Below are 26,126 nucleotides of genomic sequence, written 5' to 3'. Positions count from 1 at the left end.
GATCGGTTGCATCACTGGTGGCCTTGAGGTGCCACGCCTAGTTGAGGACGTCTCGCTTTTCGGGGGATGTCCAATCAACCCTTCGGACATGCCATTTGATGTCACTTGTCTCTTCGGAGACAAAGCAGTTTGGTGCTTGAGCGCTTTAAGGAGTTCCAGGCTACAGCCAAGTCCTTACGCCTCACAGCTGCTCCTCTCCCCCCTCAATTTGCTTTTCACCCTTTTCGTGGCTACAGAAGGGGCACCCAATCAGGTCCGTTACCGTCCAGCCACAGTGCCGCACATGCCGCCCAGCCTCTGCATGGCCAGAGATGTAGGATCCAACGTCCATGTGGATCAGTGAGCCAGTGGTCTACTCAGTCCACCCCGCCCTCCCTGATCTGCTGCTGTCCCCAAACTTTCCTAGTCTGATGCTTCCCCACCAGGGCCCAGTCGGGGCAGGATTCACCATCCCCTGCCCTGCTGGCAGTCCATCGAGTCAAACAGGTGGGTTTTACAAATAGTCCAAAGGGGCAACTCCCTCCCCTTCGAAACTACCCTTCCATCCACGCTACCATCCAATGAACGGATAACAGAGGATCAGCTGGCATTTCTCCGCAAGGAGGTTACCGCTCTCTTGGCCAAAAGAGCATAGAGAGGGTCCCTTTCTGGTGCCCAAAAAGAACCCGGGCCTCCACCCTATCTGTAAGGAAATGCCTCCTTGGCATGGTTACCTCCTGACTTTTTGCCTTTGCTGATGCTATGTTTTGAATTGAAAGTGTGCTGAGGCCTGCTAACCAGGCCCCAGCACCAGTGTTCTTTCCCTAACCTGTACTTTTGTTTACACAATTGGCACACCCTGTGATCCAGGTAAGTCCCTTGTAACTGGTACCCCTGGTACCAAGGGCCCTGATGCCAGGGAAGGTCTCTAAGGGCTGCAGCATATCTTATGCCACCCTGGGGACCCCTCACTCAGCACAGGCACACTGCTTGCCAGCTTGTGTGTGCTGGTGAGGACAAAACGAGTAAGTCGACATGGCACTCCCCTCAGGGTGCCATGCCAACCTCAAACTGCCTATGCAGTATAGATAAGTCACCCCTCTAGCAGGTCTTACAGCCCTAAGGCAGGGTGCACTATACCATGGGTGAGGGCACCAGTGCATGAGCACTGTGCCCCTACAGTGTCTAAGCCAAACCTTAGACATTGTAAGTGCAGGGTAGCCATAAGAGTATATGGTCTGGGAGTCTGTCAAACACAAACTCCACAGCACCATAATGGCTACACTGAAAACTGGGAAGTTTGGTATCAAACTTCTCAGCACAATAAATGCACACTGATGCCAGTGTACATTTTATTGTAAAATACACCCCAGAGGGCACCTTAGAGGTGCCCCCTGAAACCTTAACCAACTACCTGTGTAGGCTGACTGGTTTTAGCAGCCTGCCACACTCGAGACATGTTGCTGGCCACATGGGGAGAGTGCCTTTGTCAGTCTGTGGCTAGTAACAAAGCCTGCACTGGGTGGAGATGCTATCACCTCCCCCAGGCAGGAGCTGTAACACCTGGCGGTGAGCCTCCAAGGCTCACCCCCTTTGTTCCAGCACCACAGGGCATTCCAGCTAGTGGAGTTGCCCGCCCCCTCCGGCCACGGCCCCACTTTTGGCGGCAAGGCCGGAGGAGATAATGAGAAAAACAAGGAGGAGTCACTGACCAGTCAGGACAGCCACTAAGGCAACCTGAGCTGAAGTGACTCTGACTTTTAGGAATCCTCAATCTTGCAGATGGAGGATCCCCCCAATAGGGATAGGAATGTGACCCCCTCCCCTTGGGAGGAGGCACAAAGAGGGTGTAGCCACCCTCAGGGCTAGTAGCCATTGGCTACTGCCCTCCCTGACCTAAACACACCCCTAAATTCTGAATTTAGGGGCTCCCCTGAACCTAGGAACTCCGATTCCTGCAACCTAAGAAGAAGAGGACTGCTGAGCTGAAAAACCCTGCAGAGAAGATGGAGACACCAACTGCCTTGGCCCCAGCTCTACCGGCATGTCTCCCCCCTTCAGAAGAAAACTGCTCCAGCGACGCTTTCCCCAGGACCAGCGACCTCTGAATCCTCAGAGGACTGCCCTGCTCTAAAAGGACCAAGAAACTCCAGAGAACAGCGGCCCTGTTCACCCAAGACTGCAACTTTGTTTCCAAAGAAGCAACTTAAAGACCACAGCATTTCCCGCCAGAAGCGTGAGACTTGCAACTCTGCACCCGACGCCCCCGGCTCGACTTGTGGAGAACCAACACTTCAGGGAGGACTCCCCGGCGACTCCGAGACTGTGAGCAACCAAAGTTGTCCCCCCTGAGCCCCCACAGCGACGCCTGCAGAGGGAATCCCGAGGCTCCCCCTGACCGCGACTGTCTGACTCCCAAATCCCGACGCCTGGAAAAGACCCTGCACCCGCAGCCCCCAGGACCTGAAGGATCGGAACTCCAGTGCAGGAGTGACCCCCAGGAGGCCCTCTCCCTTGCCCAGGTGGTGGCTACCCCGAGGAGCCCCCCCGCTGCCTGCCTGCATCGCTGAAGAGACCCCTTGGTCTCCCATTGATTCCAATAGAAAACCCGACGTGTGTTTGCACACTGCACCCGGCCGCCCCCGTGCTGCTGAGGGTGTACTTCCTGTGCTAACTTGCGCCCCCCGGTGCCCTACAAAACCCCCCTGGTCTGCCCTCCGAAGACGCGGGTACTTACCTGCTGGCAGACTGGAACCGGGGCACCCCCTTCTCCATTGAAGCCTATGCGTTTTGGGCACCACTTTGAACTCTGCACCTGACCGGCCCTGAGCTGCTGGTATGGTAACTTTGGGGTTGCTCTGAACCCCCAACGGTGGGCTACCTTGGACCCAACTTTGAACCCCGTAGGTGGTTTACTTACCTGCAAGAACTAACAATTACTTACCTCCCCTAGGAACTGTGAAAATTGCACTGTCTAGTTTTAAAATAGCTATATGTGTTTTATTTGAAAAGTATATATGCTATTGTGATTATTCAAAGTTCCTAAAGTACTTACCTACAATACCTTTCATGTAAAGTATTACATGTAAAATTTGAACCTGTGGTTCTTAAAATAAACTAAGAAAATATATTTTTCTATACAAAAACCTATTGGCCTGGAATTGTCTCGGAGTGTGTGTTCCTCATTTATTGCCTGTGTATGTACAACAAATGCTTAACACTACTCCTTTGATAAGTCTACTGCTCGACCACACTACCACAAAATAGAGCATTAGTATTATCTCTTTTTGCCACTATCTTACCTCTAAGGGGAACCCTTGGACTCTGTGCATACTATTCCTTACTTTGAAATAGTGCATACAGAGCCAACTTCCTACACTAGCCTAGACCTTTGGTCTCTCAATCTCTTCCTCCGGAAGGAGAAGTTCAAAATACTCACTGTGGCTTAGGCTCTATCTGCCCTGGACCCAAGAGACTGGATGGCAGCGTTGAACTTGCAGGACGCTTATTGCCATATTCCCATCCTGCCTGCCCACAGACATTACTTGCGGTTCACGTTAGGCCACAGGCATTTTCAGTTCACTGTACTTCCCTTTGGCATTACCAGCGCCCCTTGGGTGTTCACCAAGGTGATTGCAGCTTATCTGCTCAGGTCAGGGGTTTGTCTTCCCCTACCTCGATGACTGGCTGTTGAAGGCGGGCTGGCCACAGTCTGTCGTATCCTACCTCCAAACTATGGTGGACCTCCTGCATTTGCTGGGGTTCACTAAAATGTGCCGAAGTCACACCTGACTTCCTCTGAGACACCCCGTTTCATCGTAGCTGTTCTGGACATGGTGCAGTTCCGGGCTTATCTTCCTGAGCGGTGAGTCCATAATCTTCAGGCAATGACACTGATGTTTCAGCCTCTATTCTGGATTTCGTTGAGAATGACTCTAGGGCTGCTGGGCCTCATTGCCTCATGCATCCTGCTGGTGACACATGCCAGATGGCATATGCAGACTCTGCATTGGGACCTGAAGTTCCAGTGGGTGAAGCATCAGTGGAATTTCTCTGACATTGTCCAGACCTCGAAGGGAATTGTGCAAGATCTGTAGTGGTGGATCTTAAACCACGATTGGGTCAGAGGCAGATCCCTCTCCCTTCCCCAATCCGATAAGACAATAGTGACAGACGTGTCACTCCTGGGGTGGGGCGGCCACATGGGAGAGGTGGAGATCAGAGGCATCTGATCTCTGACGGAGTCAGTCTTTTGAATCTCAGGTCGATCAGACTGGCATTGAAAGCATTCCTTCCCTCTCTCAAGGGAAAGTAGTGCAGGTGATCACGGAAAAGGCCCCTGTCATTTGATACTGCAACAAACAGGGCAGGGTGGGGTTGTGGACCCTTTGTGAGGAGGCTCTGCACTTCTGGGCATGGCTTGAACACCAGGGCATTTTCCCGGTGGTTCAACACCTGGCGGGCTCTTTGAGCACCAGAGCAGACAAACTCAGCCAACAGTGCCTGGTCGATCACGGTTGGCGTTTCAATCCGGAAGTGACGCCACGGTCTCTTTCAGCAGTGGGCAGAGCCTTGGTTAGATCTGTTCACCTCTGTAGACAACACGCAGTGTCAGCTGTTTTGCGTTTTGGTGTTTCCAAGTTGGCACTCACTTGGCAACTCTTTTCGTCTTGAGTGAAACTCAGGTCACCTTTATGCCTTTCCGCCCATACCACTTCTGCCCAGAGCTCTCAAGAAGATCAAGAATGACCGGGTCCAAGTAATCCTTGTGGCTCCGGACTGCGCACGAATAGTCTGGTATCCAGACCTATTGAGCATGGCCATCGATCCTCTGATCAGATGTCCTCTTCAGGAGTGTAGGAAGCTGGCCTGGTGTGTGGTGAACACCTATGGTGTTATCACCCTATACCAGGTACAGGTATCCCCTATTAGTGAGGTGTAGTAAGTGTCTAGGAAGCCATGCTCTCTTGAGGTAGCTGTGGATGAGCAGCCACGCCTTATCTAGAAGGCATGCGTAGCTCATGCAGTAACACTTATAGTCACACAGCACTTACACACATGAAAGAACCACACAGTGTTACAAAAATAAAGGTACTTTATTTTAGCGAGACAAATACTAAAATACTATATAGGCAATACTCTACTAGCAGGTCAGTATACACACTATTATATACACCTTAATAATCAGGAATGGGCATAGAAAGTAATAGAAAACAGTGCAATAACAATAGACAATAGTGACCCTAGAGGGAGCCCAAGCCATTTACTGAAAAATGGAATGCGAATGATGGACCCCCACCCAGGTAAGTGGTATCTGTAGAGGGGACCTGTAGGAACTAGTATAAGTATAATAGTGTTCCCACGGCGACTAGGAGAGAAGTGGTAAGTACCTATTTTTTCCCCAAACCCACAGAGAAACTTTGTGAAAGGACTGTGCAAGACCCAAGGAAGACTGCAAGAAACACAAAATGGATCCAGACAAAAGAGGACCTGCAAATGAAGGGGACCAAGTCCAATTCCAGTTGGAGTGTCTGGTTGGGGCAGGAGCCACTACCCATCCTTCCGGAGATGCAGGACCAGGTCGACGGTGAAGACCAGGAGTCGGCTATGCAGCACAGGAGCAGAGGAAGAGTTCCAGAAGTGATGCAGTCAATGTCCCACATCGGAAGAAGAGTTGGATGTTGCCTCCCTCTCCCAAAGGAAATCCTTTCTTCTGCCTTCCCGGGCTTGAGCTGCTCAAGCGGCAGGAGGGCAGAAACCCGTCTGTAGGATGGCAGCAGCGCAGGCTACCTGGGAAAACCCTGCAAACTGTTAGTAGCAAAGCTGGGGTCCTCTAAGGAGCCCCCAGAGTGCATGGAAGCATACAACCAAGACTGGCAACAGTATAGGGGTATGATTCCAACATGTTTGATACCAAACATGCCGAGGTTTGGGGTAACCATTATGTAGCTGGACACAGGTAGTGACCTATGTCCAGTACATGGCTAAAATGGCTTCCCTGCACTCACGAAGTCCAGGAAAATGGAGCTGGAGTTTGTGGGGGCACCTCTGTTCATGCAAGGGTGCCCTCACACACAGGTACTTGCACCCTGCCCTCTGGGCTAGGAGGGCCTGCCAAAGGGGTGACTTACAGTGACCTGGTGCAGTGACCTGTAGTGAAAAGGGTGCATGCACCCTTTCATGCATATTGTAATGGCCGGCCATCAGAGACACTTTGCATGGGCTCCCATGGGTGGCATAATACATGCTGTAGTCCTTGGGAAGCCCCGATGTCCCAATGCCGTGGGTACCTAGGTACCATATACTAGGGACTTATATGGGGGCACCAGTATGCCAATGGTGGGGTGTAAGAAGTTAGTGACAACCAAATCCGAAGAGAGAGAGCACAGTTACTGGGGTCCTGGTTAGGAGGGTACCAGTAAATACAGTCAAAATATATCGACAGCAGGCAAAAAGTGGGGTAACCATGCCAAAAAAGAGGGTATTTCTATATGGAGGATCTTCTGTCGCAGCAGCAGGGGAAGGTTCTCCACCCGAAGTTGTCCAGTCTCCGCCTTATTGCATGGAGATTGAACAGCAGCAATTAACAGCTTTTGACCTTCTGCCCGAAGTATGTGATGTTATCTTGGAAGCCAGGTGTCCCTCCACCAAAACAGTATATACCTGTCGTTGGCATAAATTGGTGGCATGGTGGACAGACAAGTCTGTTGACCCCCTCTCAACCCCACTTTCCGGGGTCTTCTTATTTGCGCTTTGTTTGGCCCGGCAGGGCTCTGCTTTGGGCACCCCCAAAGGTTATCTTCTGAGATTACCTGACCAACACTCTTTGTTTAAGTCTCCTACAGTTAGTAGGCTCCTTAAGGGCCTTAACCACATGCTTCTTACATTACCATTCATCATGCCCCAATGGAATTTGAATGTGGTTCTGACATTTCTCATGTGTGCTCCCTTTGAGCCACTTTATAATTGTTCTCTCAGGCTTCTAACTTTAAAAACAGACTTCCTCATGGCCATTACATCTGCCCATCAGAGTGAGCAAGGTGCAGACATTGTCATCTACGGCTAACTACCTTTCCATCTATCCTGACAAAGTGGTGCTTCGCACACAGGCCTACTTTCTTCTGAAAGTGGTTATGCCCTTCCATGCAGGCCAATCCATCACCTTTACAGAAAAATCGACAGGGTGTGTTGATAGGAATGGCGCTTGCAACTGTCCCACCCCAAATTTAAGAAAGAATCAAAAATGTCTGCACGGTGCTCCTGGAAGGAGGCCCTGTAAGGAAATGCCTCCTTGGCATGGTTACCCCCTGAGTTTTTGCTTTTGCTGATGCCAAGTTATGATTTGAAAGTGTGCTGAGGCCTGCTAACCAGGCCCCAGCACAAGTGTTCTTTCCCTAACCTGTACCTTTGTTTCCACAATTGGCACACCCTGGCATCCAGGTAGGTCCCTTGTAACTGGTACCCTGGTACAAAGGGCCCTGATGCCAGGGAAGGTCTCTAAGGGCTGCAGCATGTCTTATGCCACTCTGGAGACCCCTCACTCAGCACAGACACACTGCTTGCCAGCTTGTGTGTGCTGGTGGGGAGAAAACGACTAAGTCGACATGGCACTCCCCTCAGGGTGCCATGCCAACCTCACACTGCCTATGGCATAGATAAGTCACCCCTCTAGCAGGCCTTACAGCCCAAAGGCAGGGTGCACTATACCATAGGTGAGGGCATAGGTGCATGAGCACTATGCCCCTACAGTGTCTAAGCAAAACCTTAGACATTGTAAGTGCAGGGTAGCCATAAGAGTTTATGGTCTGGGAGTCTGTCATGCACGAACTCCACAGCACCATAATGGCTACACTGAAAACTGGGAAGTTTGGTATCAAACTTCTCAGCACAATAAATGCACACTGATGCCAGTGTACATTTTATTGTGAAATACACCCCACAGGGCATCTTAGAGATGCCCCCTGAAAACATACCCGACTTCCAGTGTGGGCTGACAAGTTTTACCAGCCTGCCACACACCAGACATGTTGCTGGCCACATGGGGAGAGAGCCTTTGTCACTCTGTGGCTAGTAACAAAGCCTGTACTGGGTGGAGGTGCTTCTCACCTCTCCCTGCAGGAACTGTAACACCTGGCGGTGAGCCTCAAAGGCTCACCCCCTTTGTTACAGCGCCCCAGGGCACTCCAGCTAGTGGAGATGCCCGCCCCCTCTGGCCACGGCCCCACTTTTGGCAGCAAGGCCAGAGGAGATAATGAGAAAAACAAGGAGGAGTCACTGGCCAGTCAGGACAGCCTCTAAGGTGCCCTGAGCTGAGGTGACTCTGACTTCTAGAAATCCACCATCTTGCAGATGGAGGATTCCCCCAATAGGATTAGGGATGTGCCCCCCTCCCCTCAGGGAGGAGGCACAAAGAGGGTGTAGCCACCCTCAGGGCCAGTAGCCATTGGCTACTAACCCCCCAGACCTAAACACACCCCTAAATTGAGTATTTAGGGGCTCCCAGAACCTAGCAAGATAGATTCCTGCAACCTGATGACGAAGAAGGACTGCTGACCTGAAAGCCCTGCAGAGAAGACGGAGACACCAACTGCTTTGGCTCCAGCCCTACCGGCCTGTCTCCCCACTTCAAGAAAAACTGCAACAGCGACGCGTTCCCCAGGGTCCAGCGACCTCTGAAGCCTCAGAGGACTACCCTGCATCTAAAAGGACCAAGAACTCCCGAGGACAGCGGCTCTGCTCCAAAGAAGAAACAACTTTGCAACAAAGAAACAACTTTTAAAGGACTCCACGTTTCTCGCCGGTAGCGTGAGACTTTGCACTCTGCACCCGACGCCCCTGGCTCGACCTGCGGAGAAACAACACTACAGGGAGGACTTCCCGGCGACTGCGACCCTGTGAGTAGCCAGAGTTGACCCCCCTGAGCCCCCCCAGCGACGCCTGCAGAGGGAATCAAGAGGCTCCCCCTGACCGCGACTGCCTGCTTCTAAGAACCCGACGCCTGGTAAAGACACTGCACCCGCAGCCCCCAGGACCTGAAGGATCCGACCTCCAGTGCAGAAGCGACCCCCAGGTGGCCCTCTACCTTGCCCAGGTGGTGGCTACTCCTAGGAGCCCCCCCCCCCTTGCCTGCCTGCTTCGCTGAAGAGACCCCTGGGTCTCCCATTGAACTCCATTACAAACCTGACGCCTCCGTGCCTCTGAGGGTGTACTTTTTGTGCTGACTTGTGTCCCCACAAAACCCCCCTGGTCTGCCCTCCGAATTCACCGGTACTTACCTGCTGGCAGACTGGAACCGGGGCACCCCCTTCCCCATTGAAGCCTATGCGTTTTGGGCACCACTTTGTCCTCTGCACCTGACCGGCCCTGAGCTGCTCGTTTGGTATTTTTGGGGTTGCCCTGAACCCCCAACGGTGGGCTACCTTGGACCCAACTTTGAACCCTGTAGGTGGTTTACTTACCTGCAAAACTAACAAACACATACCTCCCCCAGGAACTGTTGAAAATTGCAGTGTCTAGTTTTAAAATAGCTTATTGCCATTTTTGTGAAAACTGTACATGCTATTTTGCTAATTCAAACTTCCTAAAGTACCTAAGTGAAATACCTTTCATTTGAAGTATTACTTGTAAATCTTGAACCTGTGGATCTTAAAATAAACTAAGAAAATATATTTTTCTATACAAAAACCTATTGGCCTGGAATTGTCTTTTGAGTGTGTGTTCCTCATTTATTGCCTGTGTGTGTACAACAAATGCTTAACACTACCCTCTGATAAGCCTACTGCTCGGCCACACTACCACAAAATAGAGCATTAGAATTATCTCTTTTTGCCACTATCCTACCTCTAAGGGGAACCCTCGGACTCTGTGCATGCTATTTCTTACTTTGAAATAGTACATACAGAGCCAACTTCCTACAGGCCCCACCCCACTCCTCCACAAAATCTCAAGAGAGAAAAAGCAATACACATTCCAAGGCACTCATCTCAAATATATATGATCATTGTCCATATCTCTGTGTTCATCAAAACAATTGTTGTTTATTTGATGTATTCTTCAATTTCAATAAATCCAGCCAAGTATTCTTCAATTCCAAACAGTCCAGCCAACACATGCTTCGTCATGCGAACAGTACTTGCTTTGACTTCATCAAGGCTTTTAGGAAATCATAGAAATCATATTCCCATACTATTTTACAATGTCTTCATAATCTTCTGATAAAGAATTAGGTCCTTGTAACAAGTTATTGCAAGCGTTCCTCAAAGTAGGTTCCCATTATTCGATTTGTTCTGTAATCGGTGTCTCAATAAAATATCATGACGGTCGGCATCCCAAGACGCGTGTACGCGTGCAGTCAGTAAGGGACTGCACGCGCACACACATCTTGGGATGCCGACCTGAACTGAAGAATACTTGGCTGGATTGATTGGAATTGAAGAATACATCAAATAAACAATTGTTTTGCTGAACACAGAGATATGGACAAGGATCATATATATTTGATATGAGTGCCTTGGATTGTGTATCAATCCATCACCTTGCCTACTTTTTACACCCCCTCCTTCTAAGGAAGAAGAGAGACTCCACCGCCTGGACCCAAAAAGAGCGTTGGCGTTTTAGCTTGATCGTATCAAAGAGTTCTGGGTGGATGATCACCTCTTTGAATATGTGGGTGTGAAGAAAGGTGAACAAGTGCAGAAGAAAACCATCTCAAGATGAGTCATTCTCTGTATTAAAATGTGCTACGCACTGGCTAACAAGCAACCCATGAAGGGTTTGTTTGCGCACTCAACTCTACGAGAGCGACAGCTGCAACCACTGCATTAGCATACGGAGTTTCAGTCCTGGACATCTGCAGACAGTGACATGGGCATCCATGCACGTGTTCACCAAATACTACTGCCTAGACAGTCAGGTACGGAGGGGCGTGTTCTTTGCCTGTTCCGTCCTGCAGGGCTTTCTAGAATGATATTGGTTCGCAGACCCTCCTCTGGGATGGTATTGCTTGGGTATCAATTCTGAGGTAAGGAATCTGCAACTAGAAGTCTCTATCAGATGAATAAGTTAATTACCTTTGGTAACTCCTTTGCTGGTAGAGACATATTCTAGTTGCAGATTCCTTACTGACCCACTTATCCTCTCCGCTCTGTGAACTGATTTCTAGGGACAGGGACCTCCATTTCAGGGGCCTTGTTTTGATGCACCAGTGGTCAGTTTTCTTCATGGCTCCACACTTTCGGCATAGAAAGTCATGAAAAGAAACTGACGTCAACACTGCGGGGTGGTGCCTATTTAGGTCCTTTGACATTGTATCCGACAAGCATAACACGAATGATGGACGCGGAGCGACCAATGCCACCTGGCGGCTTGCATGGGTACTGCTTGAGAAAAACCTCCAGATTCAGACTGACCCTTGGGGCAAATTCTAAGGTAGGGAATCTGCAACTAGAATATGTTTCTGATGGATACAACTACCTGTGGATTCCTCACCTCATGAATACTCCCATGGCGCCAGCATTCTACGGAAATCTTCTTACTAGTCTCTGCACGTCGACGAGGACGTCACTGTCTCGCACGCGACGCCGTCTGACGTCATACAGGCAATAAGAGGTCCTCGACGACGTGCGGACGTCAGTTCCCTTTTTTCCGTGCATTCGAAACGGTTATCTTCGAGGGAGCAACTGTTACTCTTGCGGTTACAGTGTATATCTTGCTGCGTACTCTTTCTCTGTGGAAATAATGTCGCAGAGAAAGTCTGGATTTAAGCCTTGTCGTGAGTGTGGAGGCAAGATGTCGGTGACGGATCCTCATTCCGATTGCCTTTGGTGTTTGAGCTCCGACCACGACGTCTCGACTTGTGATTCGTGTCAGCACATGAATCCGAAGGCCATTAAAGAACGCGAGGCGAAGCTGTTTATGGCCAAGTCAAAGGAGAAGCATCACAAGAAAAAGTCTTCTCCAAGACATCGGCGTCATCGAGACTCCCGGCGCCGTAGAGAATCTCGGCGTCATTCAAGGGAGGCTCGTTCCAGGTCTCCGGATCGGCGCCGGAGGACATGGGAGGTCAGCCCCACGGTGACGCCGCATCCTTCGACGCCGTTGCTCTCTCCGACGTCTCCAACTTCGCCTGGACAGGCGTCGGTGATTGAGGTATTGGAGCCTCAGGTGTTTTCTCCGGCGCAGACGCCGAGGCCGGCGTCGGGGTCGCCTCCGAGTCAGGCACCCCAGTATCCGGCTTTTCCCACCCCTGGAGCCGATAGTTCCGCATTCTTGAATGCGATGTATGCCATCTTCCAACAGATGGCTCCAGGGGGTGCTCCGGCTGGGCCTTTGGCCTTTTCTTTGGGTGATCCTGCGCCTCTTCGGCCGGCACCCTTTATGCCCTTTCTCCCGTTTGGGAACGTGGGCTCGGCGCCAGTGTCGGCGCCGGTGGCCGCTCCGATGGCTTCGGAGGGATTGGCCCCAGGGATTTCCATCCCGTCGACGTCGAGATTTCGGCCTGTGACTCCGGTGGGTCCATCCGTTTCATCTGCTCTTCAGTCGGCGCCGAAGTTACCTGTGGCGCCGGATGCGGCGTCGGTGGCTTCAGAAGATCGGCGCCGATCTCCGACTTCAGCGGAGGTGTTGTCGACTCCGCGGATTGAGCAACGACTGCATTCAAGGAGGCGTGCTCTCCGGGTACTAGAGGAGCAGGAGTACCAACGAGCCCTAGAGGAAGGAGAGCTAGAGGACTCGGGTGATGGGCTGCGTGGACTGGAGTCGGCCAGTGGGCTGGACACTTCCCCTGAGTGGGACCTTTCGTCCCCGGGGGAATATACCGAGGAAGCTGCTTCCTTTCATACAGTGGTACGGAAGGCAGCTAGTTTTTTGGACCTGCCTTTGCCGGTGGTGGAGGCGAAACAAAACCTTTTGACAGAGGTGTTGCATCCGGCCTCAGCCGCGGCGGAGCCTCTATTACCTTTTAATGACGCTCTGCTGGATCCGGTTTTAGAGGTGTGGAAGAAGCCGGCATCTTCCCCAGCAGTTCACAGAGCCGTGGCCAGGAGGTATCGGACGGCTCCAACTGATCCTGGTTTCCTATCTAGGCACCCTACGCCGGAGAGCTTGGTTGTGCAGGCCTCCTGTTCGTCCAAATCAGCGCCTGGTTCTTTCCCGACGGTGCCTGGGGACAGAGACTCAAAAAAGCTAGAGGCGCAGTCGAAGAAGATTTTTTCGTCCTGCAGTCTGGCGTTAAAAGCCACTAATGCGACCTGTATCCTGGGGAGGTATATTCATGCTCTGATGGATGACATCTCCTCTTCGTTTACAGAGCTTCCCCAGGGTCTTTTGGATCTTGTCTCTGATGCCCAGGCTGCTGCGACCCAAATTATCCAGACGGGACTGGATACCACCGACTCGGTAGCCAGAGCAATGGGCACAACTGTGGTGGAAAGGAGACAGGCCTGGCTACGTAACTCGGGCTTTTCGGCAGATGTACAGTCCACATTGTTGGATCTCCCGTTTGATGGGGACAAACTGTTTGGGGCTAAGGCTGATTCGGCCTTGGAACGTTTTAAGGAGAGCAGGGCCACGGCTAAGTCGTTGGGACTCCAAGCTCCTTCTTCCACGGCCTCTTCCAGATTCTTCAGGAGGTTTCGTGGATTTGGGCGTGGCTCTTCCTCCTCTTCCTTTCGGGGAAGATATCAGCAACCTGCCTCTTCCCACCCCTATAGATCTTTTAGGGGGAGGGGTAGGGTCCGCACCAGGGGAGCCTCTCAGCAGCACTCTGCCTCTTCCTCATCCTCTGGCGGGGTGCAGCAGGGGAAGCAGCCTTAGGCTTCCACCATTTCCCACTCACTCCTCTCCTGTAGGGGGAAGATTACAGCATTTTCTCACCAAATGGGAGACTGTTACGTCGGACACTTGGGTTCTCAGTGTTGTGGGAAAAGGCTACACCCTTCCCTTTCGGGAGTTTCCGCCCCTCATCCCGCCCCGCCCTTCGTATTGTTCACAAGAACACCTCCTGTTGCTAGAACAGGAGGTGGAAGTCCTCCTTTTAAAGGGCGCGGTGGAGTTGGTCCCGGAGCAGGAAAGGGGTCAAGGAGTTTACTCAAGGTATTTCCTGATTCCCAAGAAGGATGGTCGTTTGAGACCAATTCTGGACCTGAGGATCTTGAATTGGTTCCTCAAGCAGGAAAAGTTCAAGATGCTGACCCTAGCACAGGTGCTTTTGGCGTTGAACATGGAAGACTGGATGGTGTCTGTCGACTTGCAGGATGCTTACTTTCATATCCCGATACTCAAGTCACACAGGAAGTATCTCCGGTTTGTGGTGGGATCGCAACACTACCAGTTTGCGGTCCTTCCGTTTGGTCTTACTTCAGCACCTCGAGTCTTCACGAAGGTGATGTCGGTGGTTGCGGCAGAGCTCAGAAGGAAGGGGATAGCAGTATTCCCTTACTTGGACGATTGGTTGATCAAAGCCAAGTCCCCGGAGCTTGTGTTGCGTCATCTGCAGTCAACAACCCAGTTGTTGTTCGACCTGGGCTTTTCGGTGAACAAGCCCAAATCTCACCTGGAGCCCTCTCAGCGCCTCCTGTTCATAGGGGCAGTACTGGATACGACATTGGGTCGGGCCTTTCCTCCGCCTCAGCGGATTCAAGATATTCAGGATTTGGTTCCAATGTTTCGAAACGGAGCGGTAGTTCCAGTCCTCAAGGTCCTTCGTCTGCTCGGTCTTTTTGCCTCCTGCATTCTGTTGGTCACGCATGCTCGCTGGCACATGAGGGCTCTTCAGTGGTGCCTCCGAAGGCAGTGGTCTCAACACAGAGGGGATCTAGAGGGTACTGTCAAGATCTCCAGAGATGCTGCTGTGGATTTGAAGTGGTGGATTGCAAGCAACAATCTTTCACAAGGAAAACCGTTCCAGCAGTCGCCACCAGTGGCCACAGTCATAACGGATGCTTCCACTCTAGGGTGGGGAGCTCATCTGGGGGATCTGGAGATCAAAGGTCTTTGGTCTCCAGAGGAACAGATTTTTCACATCAATCTGTTAGAGTTACGGGCTGTACGTCTGGCTCTCAAGGCCTTCCTCCCTTCCCTTCGTGGTCAGTCGGTACAGGTCCTAACGGACAATACTACCACGATGTGGTACATAAACAAGCAGGGAGGAGTGGGGTCGTACCTTCTCTGCAGAGAAGCTCTTCGACTATGGTCCTGGGCAAAGGACCATCGGATTTGCTTGATAGCAAACCATCTGGCCGGAGTCTTGAACGTGCGTGCGGACAGTCTCAGTCGCCACTTCTCGGCAGACCACGAGTGGCGTCTCCATCCAGATCAAGTCCGTTTAATCTTCCAGAAGTGGGGGTTTCCTCGGGTAGATCTGTTCGCCACTCGAGAGAACGCGCATTGTCCGTTGTTCTGCAGCCTTCAGTATCCGATGCAGGAAGCATTGGGGGACGCGTTTCAAATGACCTGGTGCGGCCAGTTGCTTTACGCGTTTCCTCCCATACCCTTGATTCCTCGAGTATTGAGGAAGATTCGCCAAGACCGGGCTCTAGTAATCGTAATAGCTCCGGATTGGCCAAGGAGGGTGTGGTACTCCGACCTTCTCCAACTCTCAACGTGCCCGCCGCTCCGTCTCCCTTTCAGGGCAGACCTCCTCTCGCAGTCGCAGGGGCAGGTTCTACACCCCAACCTCCAGAGTCTGCACCTACATGCCTGGAGATTGAACGGGGCAACCTGAGTTCCTTCTCTCTCCCGCCTGAGGTAGTGGATGTTATATTAGCGGCCAGGCGACACTCCACTAAATCTATCTACGCTAATAGGTGGTCTAAATTTGTTGCGTGGTGTGGAGAGAGGCAGATTGATCCTTTACAAGCTCATCTATCGGACGTTTTGTCTTTTGCTCTATCTCTGGCGCAGAAAGGTTGTGCAGTGGCTACCATTAAAGGTTATTTATCGGCCTTGTCAGCCTTCATATGTCTTCCAGACCAACCATCTTTATTTAAATCCCCTATTGTTATCAGATTCTTGAAAGGTCTTCTAAATCAATATCCTCCAAAGCCATTCGTTATGCCGCAATGGGATTTGTCCTTAGTCCTGACTTTCCTTATGGGGTCCCCTTTTGAACCTATGCATTCTTGCCCCTTAAGGTATTTGTTTTTAAAAACAGTCTTCCTGATAGCTATAACATCAGCAAGGAGAGTGAGTGAGTTGCAGGCCTTATCAGTAAAACCCCCTTATACAACTTTTTATGGGGATAAGGTGGTGTTGAGGACCAAGGCTGCTTTCCTCCCGAAGGTTGTTTCACCCTTCCATTTGGCTCAGGCAATTACTTTGTCCACGTTCTATCCTCCGCCTCATCCTTCCAAAGAGGAAGAAAGACTGCACCGTCTGGATCCAAAGAGAGCGTTGAGCTTCTTTATCAATAGAACAAAGGATTTCAGGCTGGAGGATCAGCTGTTTATTGGATACGTGGGCAAGAGGAGAGGAAAGGCAGTCCACAAGAGAACACTATCCAGGTGGGTTGTGCATTAAAATATGTTACTCTTTGGCAAAGAAGGATCCTCCTGAGGGCATTAGAGCTCATTCCACCAGAGCTAAGTCGGCCACTTCGGCCTTAGCCAGAGGTGTTCCTGTGGTCGACATCTGCAAGGCCGCAACTTGGTCGTCCCTTCACACTTTTGCAAAACATTACTGTTTGGATTCTGAGGTTAGAAGGGACGGCCATTTTGCACGGTCAGTGCTGCAGGATTTCTTGGTTTGACCATTTAGGCACCCACCGCCGGGCGTGGTACTGCTTTGGGACTCTATTCATGAGGTGAGGAATCCACAGGTAGTTGTATCCATCAGAAGAACGAGTTACTTACCTTCGGTAACGACTTTTCTGGTGGATACATTAGCTACCTGTGGATTCCTCACGGTCCCACCCGCCTCCCCGTTGCCTTTATGGTCTTGCCAAGTAATCCTTGAGTGCGCTCCTCTTGATCTTTGAGGGTGCAATAGATGTATATATATAATATATTTATATATATATATGGGTATATGTGTATATATCTTTATGTATATACTTGGTGTGTGTATATATTTTTAAAAGAAAGAGTTTTATATATATATATATATATTTATGTACATAAAAAAGATTTACAGTTATTCATACAATGTGGTGTATTTTTACAATATAATGGATGTTGCTTTGTTCTTTCATTGCATTGCCTGGTTGTTCTCATGCACGTAAAAAATGATTGGTACTGACGTCCGCACGTCGTCGAGGACCTCTTATTGCCTGTATGACGTCAGACGGCGTCGCGTGCGAGACAGTGACGTCCTCGTCGACGTGCAGAGACTAGTAAGAAGATTTCCGTAGAATGCTGGCGCCATGGGAGTATTCATGAGGTGAGGAATCCACAGGTAGCTAATGTATCCACCAGAAAAGTCGTTACCGAAGGTAAGTAACTCGTTCTTCTACCAGATAAGGCGTTACCGCAGGTAAGTAACTTGTTCATTGTGGCATATCATTAATGACCAGGGATATAAAGTACCCTGATGCTAATAGGAAGCTTCATTTGTCACTTTAATTGGAAAGTTTTTTTTTCCAGTCCTTACCCTAGAGAAGGAAAATAGATCTTCCAAATCACACAGGAAGCAGACTACCCCTGTAACTACCTCAGTCTTGCAGCAAGCTTCTTTATTGCCTTTTCACACAAAGAGTTGATTATGTTCTCTCTCTCTGATGTTGCGCGACTCCTTGGCAAGTACTTTTGGTAGGTAGCTCCAGTCTGAAAGCTGGGTGTCTTCCTCGTTTGGAGGGGTGGAAGGGTTTAATGAGACAGTGAGGATAGATGTTTTTGTTTGAGGGGCAGGAAAGAATAGAAGTGACCTCATATGCCTTCAAGTAGGGGGTGGGTGAAATTTCTGGGCAAATTTCAAAATGGCCAAAACGTGGAATTACAGATAGTCTTTGGATACAAGAAAACTCAGTACAGTTGCTTTTAAGAGCACTGTCAAGTGCAGGATAATTTAATTACCTTTGTGATATGGGCATTCATTGCATTTCAGACTCCTGACTGCTCTTGAGAGCATCTTCCCCAACAGGGAGACCTGTGTGGGGCACCTGCCTGCAGGATCCAATTGGCACTCTAGCAGCGTGGAGCCACACGCAAGCCCTCCTGTGTGAAAAGTTACTGCCAAGCACTATCAAGGGTCATGCATTCTAATGAACTAATGCAGTTAATGTGAAGGTAATTACGTTGCCAGGCACTGACACTAATGGACTGGTCAAGCATTCTTAGTTCCTCGCAATCTTCTGTTACAAACAAGGAATACAGCTGCTGCTGGGTATTCCACTTTTTAGGTCGACCACACAATATCTTTGACTTGTTGTAAGTTTTATGGGCTTTTAATCATGCACTTCTCATGCCCATCACTTTCACCCGTTCGTGAGCTTGCCTTTCAAAAATCATTTTACGTCATTGGCAAATGCTTTATGTTTGTCCTGCTTTGAGGCTGTTTTTGTCACACCTTGCAGACCTTCCCTGTTACATAGATTATTGCATGGTCGCCAATATACTTTAGAGTGGGCAAACTATTTTTTTTTCTTCTTTTGTCTCTCCTCTTCCTGCTGCATGGTAGCCATGGCACTCACAGCACGAACAGGCACAACAGCGGGAACTCAATCGGCGGTATTGAAGCGCTGGTCACATTGTTCACAGTTACCTAATCAGAGTCATTTCTTGGGGCTCTCCCCTTAAAACATTTGAAATTGATAAATGGTTTAGATAAAGCAGAAATCCTCAAAGCGAAAGTGGCTCTCCCAGCACAGCGGGAGAGCTGATATTACAATATTCAGTGCACTCGGGAAAACCCGACTGACAATACTTTGCAGGGCATTACTTTCACAAAACATGTTTGCTCATAACTCAGCCTGTGGTGGTCGTAGGACAATGGGACCACCACCAGAAAGTTCAGCACAATGTGCTCTTTCTGTCTACATCATCTCTGGCTCCCCAGACTATGTTAGTGGGCACTGCAAAATAATAACCCCACCACCATTCATTATATTTTTAAGCTCTCATCCTTGGAACTTTTGTTTTACAGCTGAGAGAAATTATGTTTTATTGGCCTTGTTTATAATATCATTGCAATAGACCTGTTAGTCTTGAAAATGTGCAATACACTATGCCCTTTAGGGGCTAAACATATGCTACACTGCATTACTCTCACCAGCTTCTTTCATGGGGTTATGCCTTTAAGGGGCTAGCAATATGGTTACATGACATGTTTCTTACAAATTATATTTTGTTATGTTTTAAGTATTACAGTTTAATGCCAAACGTTAATTTCTGTTAAAGGTTTATATGATCATTGTATATGTTTTGATAATCTGTCACAAGTATGACCATGATTCATGGCAATTTAACATCCTTATTACACTATGACTGTTTTAACACTCTTGATGTGTTTGGGTGACCCTTCTATTTTATTTCTCCTCTGTGGCTGTCTTGTGTGTTTTTGGGGGGAATTGTGTTAGCCAGCCAGCAACTCTGATGGTGGGGTGGTGAAAGTGGTATTCTATTGGAATTAGCAATGCAGATTTAAATTAGGATGCTAAATAGCAACATATTCATTTTTTGCTTCAGATAGAGCAAGAAGGTAAATAGAAGAGCTTTAGTTATATGCAGTGCAACTGGAATTATTTGACAGGAAAAGTCGAAATTATGAGGCATGGTTGACCAATTTATGTGACAAGAAAGGTTCAGTTATGAATTTGCAATGCCAGTAGTTCTAACTCAAGAAACTGCAAGACCTATTGCATTGCAGATGCTTGTTTTTTTTTTTTTTTTATCAGGGGCAGGCGGATGCAGTAAAAGTGCCTAGTTGACAGGTTTGGCATCCGCTCCCACAGATTAAAAGAAAGAAACTCCACTTGCTCCCCAAATAATGGGAGCTAATTTACAAATACTCAATAACCTACAAACTAGAAGACCCATGTAACAAACACTTATTTATGCACAGAATCATGTGAAATCCAGTTAGAGTGACTCTACCATGACTCTGCAGACCCCAGGGACCTTAGTCCTACTCTGAAGCATAATCCAACCTAATAGTAGTTGTTGGCATGCAGTTAGTGGCCTTTAAGAATTTTGTGATACCTAGCACAAGTAAGTTTGTTCTCTAGGTCCCATCCATGATGCATGAAGAAGGGTAAATATTGAACTGTGGTTGTCAGTAATGGCGTGGAAGCCTGGAAAAAAGGCAGCTTGAGAGCGTTCAGGATCCACAAATGTAAGGATAGACTGCCTGGCAGTGATGGTGTGGTTTTAAGACTGCAGTCTGGTTCCTTGTTGCAGGCCGGAATTTTAAAAAAACAAAAAAAACAATTATGCAGCACTGCCCTCTAATCTGCAGTGACCTTGCAAGTAATGCACTGGGCATGCATAACTGTTCAGTAGTCTATTGTGTTTCCTCTCGAGAAGAATGCCCTGTTCACCACTGGTGAGAAGAAAGCGGGTTCTGTCTGGATCCTCATTGATGAACCAGAAGGAAACCTAAAAGCTCTTAATGGATTTGGGGTGATCTGATCTGAAAGCAGTCTGGATTTGCTTGGCAGCATGAACTGCACAACCAGCTCAATGTGAAAGCCAACATGCTTCATACTCAACTGAATGGGTTGTATTGGCAGTCATTCTTCCACATCCCTTTTCCTCCTTAGGCACCTTAGGGCTGGGTGTAGGAAATACAATTTTTTTGGCATGTTATGTCCAATTTCTGCCCGATTGTCAGTGTGTTTTGACTGTGTCACTGGGATCCTGCTAGTCAGGACCCCAGTGCTTATGGTTTGTGGCCTACATGTCAGTATGTTTTACTGTTTTTCAGTATGCTTGACTGTGGCACTGGAGTCCTGCTACTCAGATCTCCAGTGCTTATGCTCTCTCTGATGCCATATTTGTACTTACATACTGGTAACCCAGTATTCCACTCCAAATTGGTATACTGGACCCCCCCCCCTTATAAGTCCCCAGTGGCATTGGGGCAGCAGGATGTATTTTGCCACCCTTTAGGAGCTAATACAAACACTTCTTCAGGACTGCTATTGCAGCCTGAGTGAAATAGTTTAAGCACTATTTCCAAGCCATTTTCACTGCACCAGGTCACTTATAAGTCACCTGTATATCTGACCTTTAGACCCTGAAGGCTAGATGCATAGTACCTGTGTGTAAGGGCACCCCTGCACTAGCAGAGGTGCCCCCACGTCGACCAGGCCCATTTTCCCAGACTTCGTGAGTGTGGGGACGCCATTATAAGTGTGCACTACATATAGGTCTATACATATATGTAGCTTCACATTTGTAACTCTGAATATGGCCATTTAAGGTGTCTGAGAACTGGAAATTGTACCCCCATACTGATTCTGGTATTGGGGGGCCAATTCCATTCACCCTGGGGGCTCCACCATAGACCCCCAGTACTGCCAAACCAACTCTGAGGTTTCCACTGCAGCCCCAGCTGCTGCCACCTCACAAGACAGGCTTCTGCCCTTCTGGGGCTTGGGGAGCCTAATCCCAGGAAGGCAGACAAAGCATTTCCTTTGGGACAGGGGTGCTACACCCTCTCCCTTTGGAAATAGGTGTTAAAGGCATGGGAGGGGTATCCCCTTTTGGAAGCACAGATGGTGCCCTCCTCACATAATCCAGTCTACACTGATTCAGGGACCCCCAATCCCTGCTCTGGCACGAAACTGGACAAAGGAGAGGGGAGTGACCACTCCCCTGTCCATCACCACCCCAGGGGTGGTGCCCAGAGCTCCTCCAGAGTGTCCCTGGGTTCTGCCATCTTGTTTTCAGGATGGGCAGGGAACTCTAGGAGCATTTGATTGGCCAGTGCCAGCAGGTGACGTCAGAGACCCCTCCTGATAAGTGCTTATCTGGTTAGGTGACCAATCCCCCTCTCAGGGCTATCTGGGGTCTCTCCTCTGGGTGTTTCCTCAGATTCGGATTGCAAGACTCCCGCAGGAATCCTCTCCATCCTTTACTTCATCTTCTACCGACGGATCAACCAATGACTTCTCCAGGAACTCTACAAAACTGCAACAAAGAAGCAAAGATGACTTCTACGACCTTGTTACTTTAGCTTCTGCCATCAACTGCAACAGTTTTCAGGTTGCGCACGCTCCGTGGACTGCCTGTCTTCATCCTGCACCAGAAGAACCGAAGGAATCTCACATGGAGTCACTTCCATGCTTCAGCAGGCACCTCTCTGCAACCACAACCGGTACTCTGGGTCCCCTCTCCTGACGACGAGCGTGGATCCTGGAACACAGGTGGTGGACTAAAGGTATACTGACGGTCCAAAGGTCCAGTTCTCCAAATTTGGTGGAGGTAAGAGCTTGCCTCCTCGTGCCAGACAGTACCCCTGTGCACTGCGTTTTTTTGCACTCCTAGGGCTTCTGTGCGCTTTTCCAAGAATTCCTTTGTGCACAGAGGAGCCCAGGTCCCCAGCACTCTGTCCTGCGACGTTCAGCTGCCTGAGTTGTTCTCCGGCGGCATTGGATCCCTTTGTGTAGTGCTGCGATGACCGCCATTTGCAACTCCTTTGCCCCCATGCTGTGGGACTCCTGTGAGCACTGCCTGGTCTTCTTAGGGCTCTCTGAGTTGCTAAGAGCCCCCTCTGTCTCTCCCTTCTGGGTAGAGTCGACCTGGTCCTTTCGTGGCCCGGGCAGCACCATTTTTCGCGAAACGTGAGTTTTGCATTTACCAAGGCTTGTTGGCGGAATCCAGCGATGCAAACCAGACTGTATTTATCCATCCGGCGTGGGACATCTTCTGCACCAACCAGAAACCCGCATCTATCTTCTTTGGTGCAATACTGACTTTGTCTTCTCACCTGTGAGTCTTCTTTTACACCTTCATCCGGGTTAGCAGAGGCTCCTGTTCTCATTGGACTCTTCAGTGCTTCTTGGACTTGATCCTCTTCTTCCACAGGTCTTCAGGTCCAGGAATCTATTGTTGGTGTCTTGCAGTCTCTTCTGGTTCATTCACTGTCTTCTACCACGACTTCTAGTGAGTTTTAGGATACCTGCTGTGTTTTACTCCTGCTTTCCTGGGCTCTGGGGTGGGGTATTTTACTTACCTTTGGTGTTTTGTTAGAATCACAGCGCCCTTCTACACACTACACTTGCCTAGGTGGGAAACCGAATTTTGAATTCCACTATTTTAGTATATGGTTTGTGTTCCCCCTAGGCCCATTGCAACCTATTGTGGTTTTCACTATTTGCACTATTTTCTGATTTTGTACTTACCTGATTTAGGTTACTAGTGTATATTTTGTGTATAATACGTACCTCCTAAGGGAGTATACCCTCTAAGATATATTTGGCATTGTGTCACTAAAATAAAGTACCTTTATTTTTGGTAACACTGAGTATTGTCTTTCATGTGTGTAAGTACTGTGTGACTACAGTGGTATTGCAAGAGCTTTCAGCCTTGGCTGCTCTGCCTACAGCTACCTGTAGACAGCCTGGCTTCTAGACACTGACTACATTGCATTAATAAGGGATAACTGGACCTGGTATAAGGTGTAAATATCTGTGGTACCCACTACAAATCAGGCCAGCCTCCTACACCGGGTGCACAAGGAATGCAGCTAGGCCCTAGGATCAGCTGCAGGGGTAACTGTGCCTCTCCTTCCTGGGACACTGCCAGACTTGTGGGGAGTGGTGGTCCATAGTTCCCCTCTCGGAAGGAAAAGGCCGTCTCCTAAGGAACACTCTGTTACTACTGGGGTTTTCATTCTCTGAAATAAAATTTTAATTTGTGTTCTCTGACCAATGTGTGTGATTTTTTTCCTTCTCTAAGTGGAATCTGACTGTGTTTACCCACCTCAGACATTCAATTCTATGAATGTGTGGTCCTCCGTGTGAAAACCTTATAAACTTTATTCTTTATCTGCTGAATGAAACCTCCCTCATTCATAATAGAAAGCTGTGACATTTCCGTAAGAGCCAACTTTCTGTAAAATGTATCATTGTTGGGTTTTTTCCCCATACTTTGGCATTTGTTTTTCTGTGTTTGTAATCCTGTATTTCTCCTGCTCAGGTTCTTTTGCGTTACCAACCAACTGAAGGTTTACACAAATGAAGAGAGAAACAGGTGAGCGTTTTTTACCACTCTTCTCTTCAGAGTTGGTCCTAATTTTTAAATTCTATATTCCTGAGTACTTATAAGTTGTAGAAGTAAACATTATATTTTCTTGATGGCAGAAGTATTAAATAACATTTAGGTTTTTCAGTGTCTTGCGAGGACTGTATTGTATATTCTGGCACTAATAATGCTAATTCAGTTTCTAGATTATTTTTATCAAGTTGTTTCAAGACTTTGGTAATGTCTTTGCATCATAAAAGGCCACCGCACCTCATTTGCAAGAATGTGCCCTTTATATTTCTGACAGTACCTCGGGACAGTTGAATGCTTCTATACTTTAAGATAACTAACGAGGTGTTCTCAGAGCAAACTGCATGCCTAATGAATCAATGCCAAGATAGGGGCCTAGTCTAACCATGAGTTGACCTCACTGTTTGCCTTTTCAACAACCCCTCCTACCAGCATATGATCTGATGTAATGAATCATGTGGACAATACGGTTACTGGTTGTTACTAAACCTGTTAACATTTAAAAATGTTGTATTAATTTTAACAAAGTATACAAATGTTTACATCCAGGAAAAACACTGGGCCCTCAGTATCCCACCCCCACTTCTCTCCCTGCTAAGACTCCTACATATATCATATCATATTCTCTTGAGACGCAGAGTTGGCTCTTTCTATATACAAAGGATCCCCAGTTTCCCCCAGCCCAGGCACCACTTCATCTCTCAGACCTAAGGTTCAGCTGACTATTTAGTTGTTGGCTTTCTGCTGAGGGTATCTATATTGCTCTAAACCGCCTAGGACAGGTTATATTCTGCTGACAGGAACTCTTATATTGCGCCCTACATTCTACCAAACAGGGGGCCAGATGTACCAAAGGATTTTACCCATTCTGTGTCTATGGGAAAAAGCTTTCGTACATATGGCCCAGGCTCTCTTCCCTCTAAGAGCCTATGTAATTTTCGGAATCCTCTTGAGGTACCACACCTATGTGCCCATTTCAGGTGTGTCAGGGTGACAAGGTTGTGCAACTTAATATTTGTTTAGTTTAGAGTGGTAGAACATTAGTTAATTTCCAGTTGTTTTTTTTTTTTTTTTCCCACTGCACCTCTGGCACCCACCCTAATAGTATACATTGCTGTGTTTTAGGGCGGCACATGCATCTTCTTTCCCTGTATCCATACTGTGGAGTCTAGTTCCCTGTATCCATACTGTGGAGTCTAGTTTCAGTGTGGTGCCATCTAAGTAACATCTTCAGGCTTGCCTCTATTCCCAGAGCACAGGTGATTTTTACACTTGTATTAGTCAAATCATCCTTCCGTTTCATCTCATTAAATTGCACCCCTAGTTCATCTCTCAAAGTCCCCTAGAAGTGTCACCTAATGTCTTCTATCACACTTATAGGAATTCTATAAATATGTGCGATAAATAATTGTTAATGCTTCTGTTGTAAGTGTTTGACCCCTGGAAATCCATAAACCCAAATGTACACATTCTCTTTTTCAAGTTTTCTTAAAGCTAGTGAATAGAAGCCAGATATGGAAGGTGAGCTGTCAAGAGGCCCATCCATGATGGAATTGTTACCCTGTGAACCAGAAAATCACATTATTATGTCATCACACCCTGGGCCATGCTTCTAGAATGCTTTTGCACTTATGCTATGCTCTCTTACTTTCCTTGAAATTAATTTGTATCGTTTGAACATACTTCTGCTGCTTTGTAATACTATTTGACATGTGGTGTTAGCAGGTAGAGTATCTTAAATAATCTACTCAACCTAACTGTAATGTACTTGACCTGTAAATGGGTCTCAAATTGTGTGATCCTAGGCAAATAGTTTACAGTCACCTTTTTCTCACATATGATTGCACCTTCAAATATTTGAGCTCAGCACTTCTGCAGTACAAAAAAACCTCTTTTGTTTTAGTAAGTAGACTAACGTTTGCTGCATGCATCACAAGAATGTAGCCCACATAACCTGGGACTTCTTTCTTTTAGTTTTCTAACAACATTGCCATCAGGGCA

The 26,126-nt window shown here is 48.4% G+C and overlaps 1 protein-coding gene across 3 annotated transcripts in view; it reads left to right on the top strand.

The window, feature by feature from the left end:
• The window catches only part of USB1 (U6 snRNA biogenesis phosphodiesterase 1), a 222,805-nt gene that overhangs the window by 69,410 nt on the left and 127,269 nt on the right, over positions 1-26,126 (top strand). For all 3 annotated transcript variants that reach the window (XM_069217438.1, XM_069217437.1, XM_069217439.1), the window contains exon 4: positions 24,051-24,104. In XM_069217438.1, the coding sequence (XP_069073539.1) occupies positions 24,051-24,104 (54 nt within the window). The remainder of the gene's footprint in view (positions 1-24,050; positions 24,105-26,126) is intronic.

The sequence above is a fragment of the Pleurodeles waltl genome, chromosome 12 (genome assembly GCF_031143425.1).
Source record: "Pleurodeles waltl isolate 20211129_DDA chromosome 12, aPleWal1.hap1.20221129, whole genome shotgun sequence".
In the NCBI taxonomy this organism is placed as follows: domain Eukaryota; kingdom Metazoa; phylum Chordata; class Amphibia; order Caudata; family Salamandridae; genus Pleurodeles; species Pleurodeles waltl.
The sequence above is the reverse complement of the archived record's forward strand: the minus strand, read 5'-3'. Positions and strand labels throughout refer to the sequence as shown.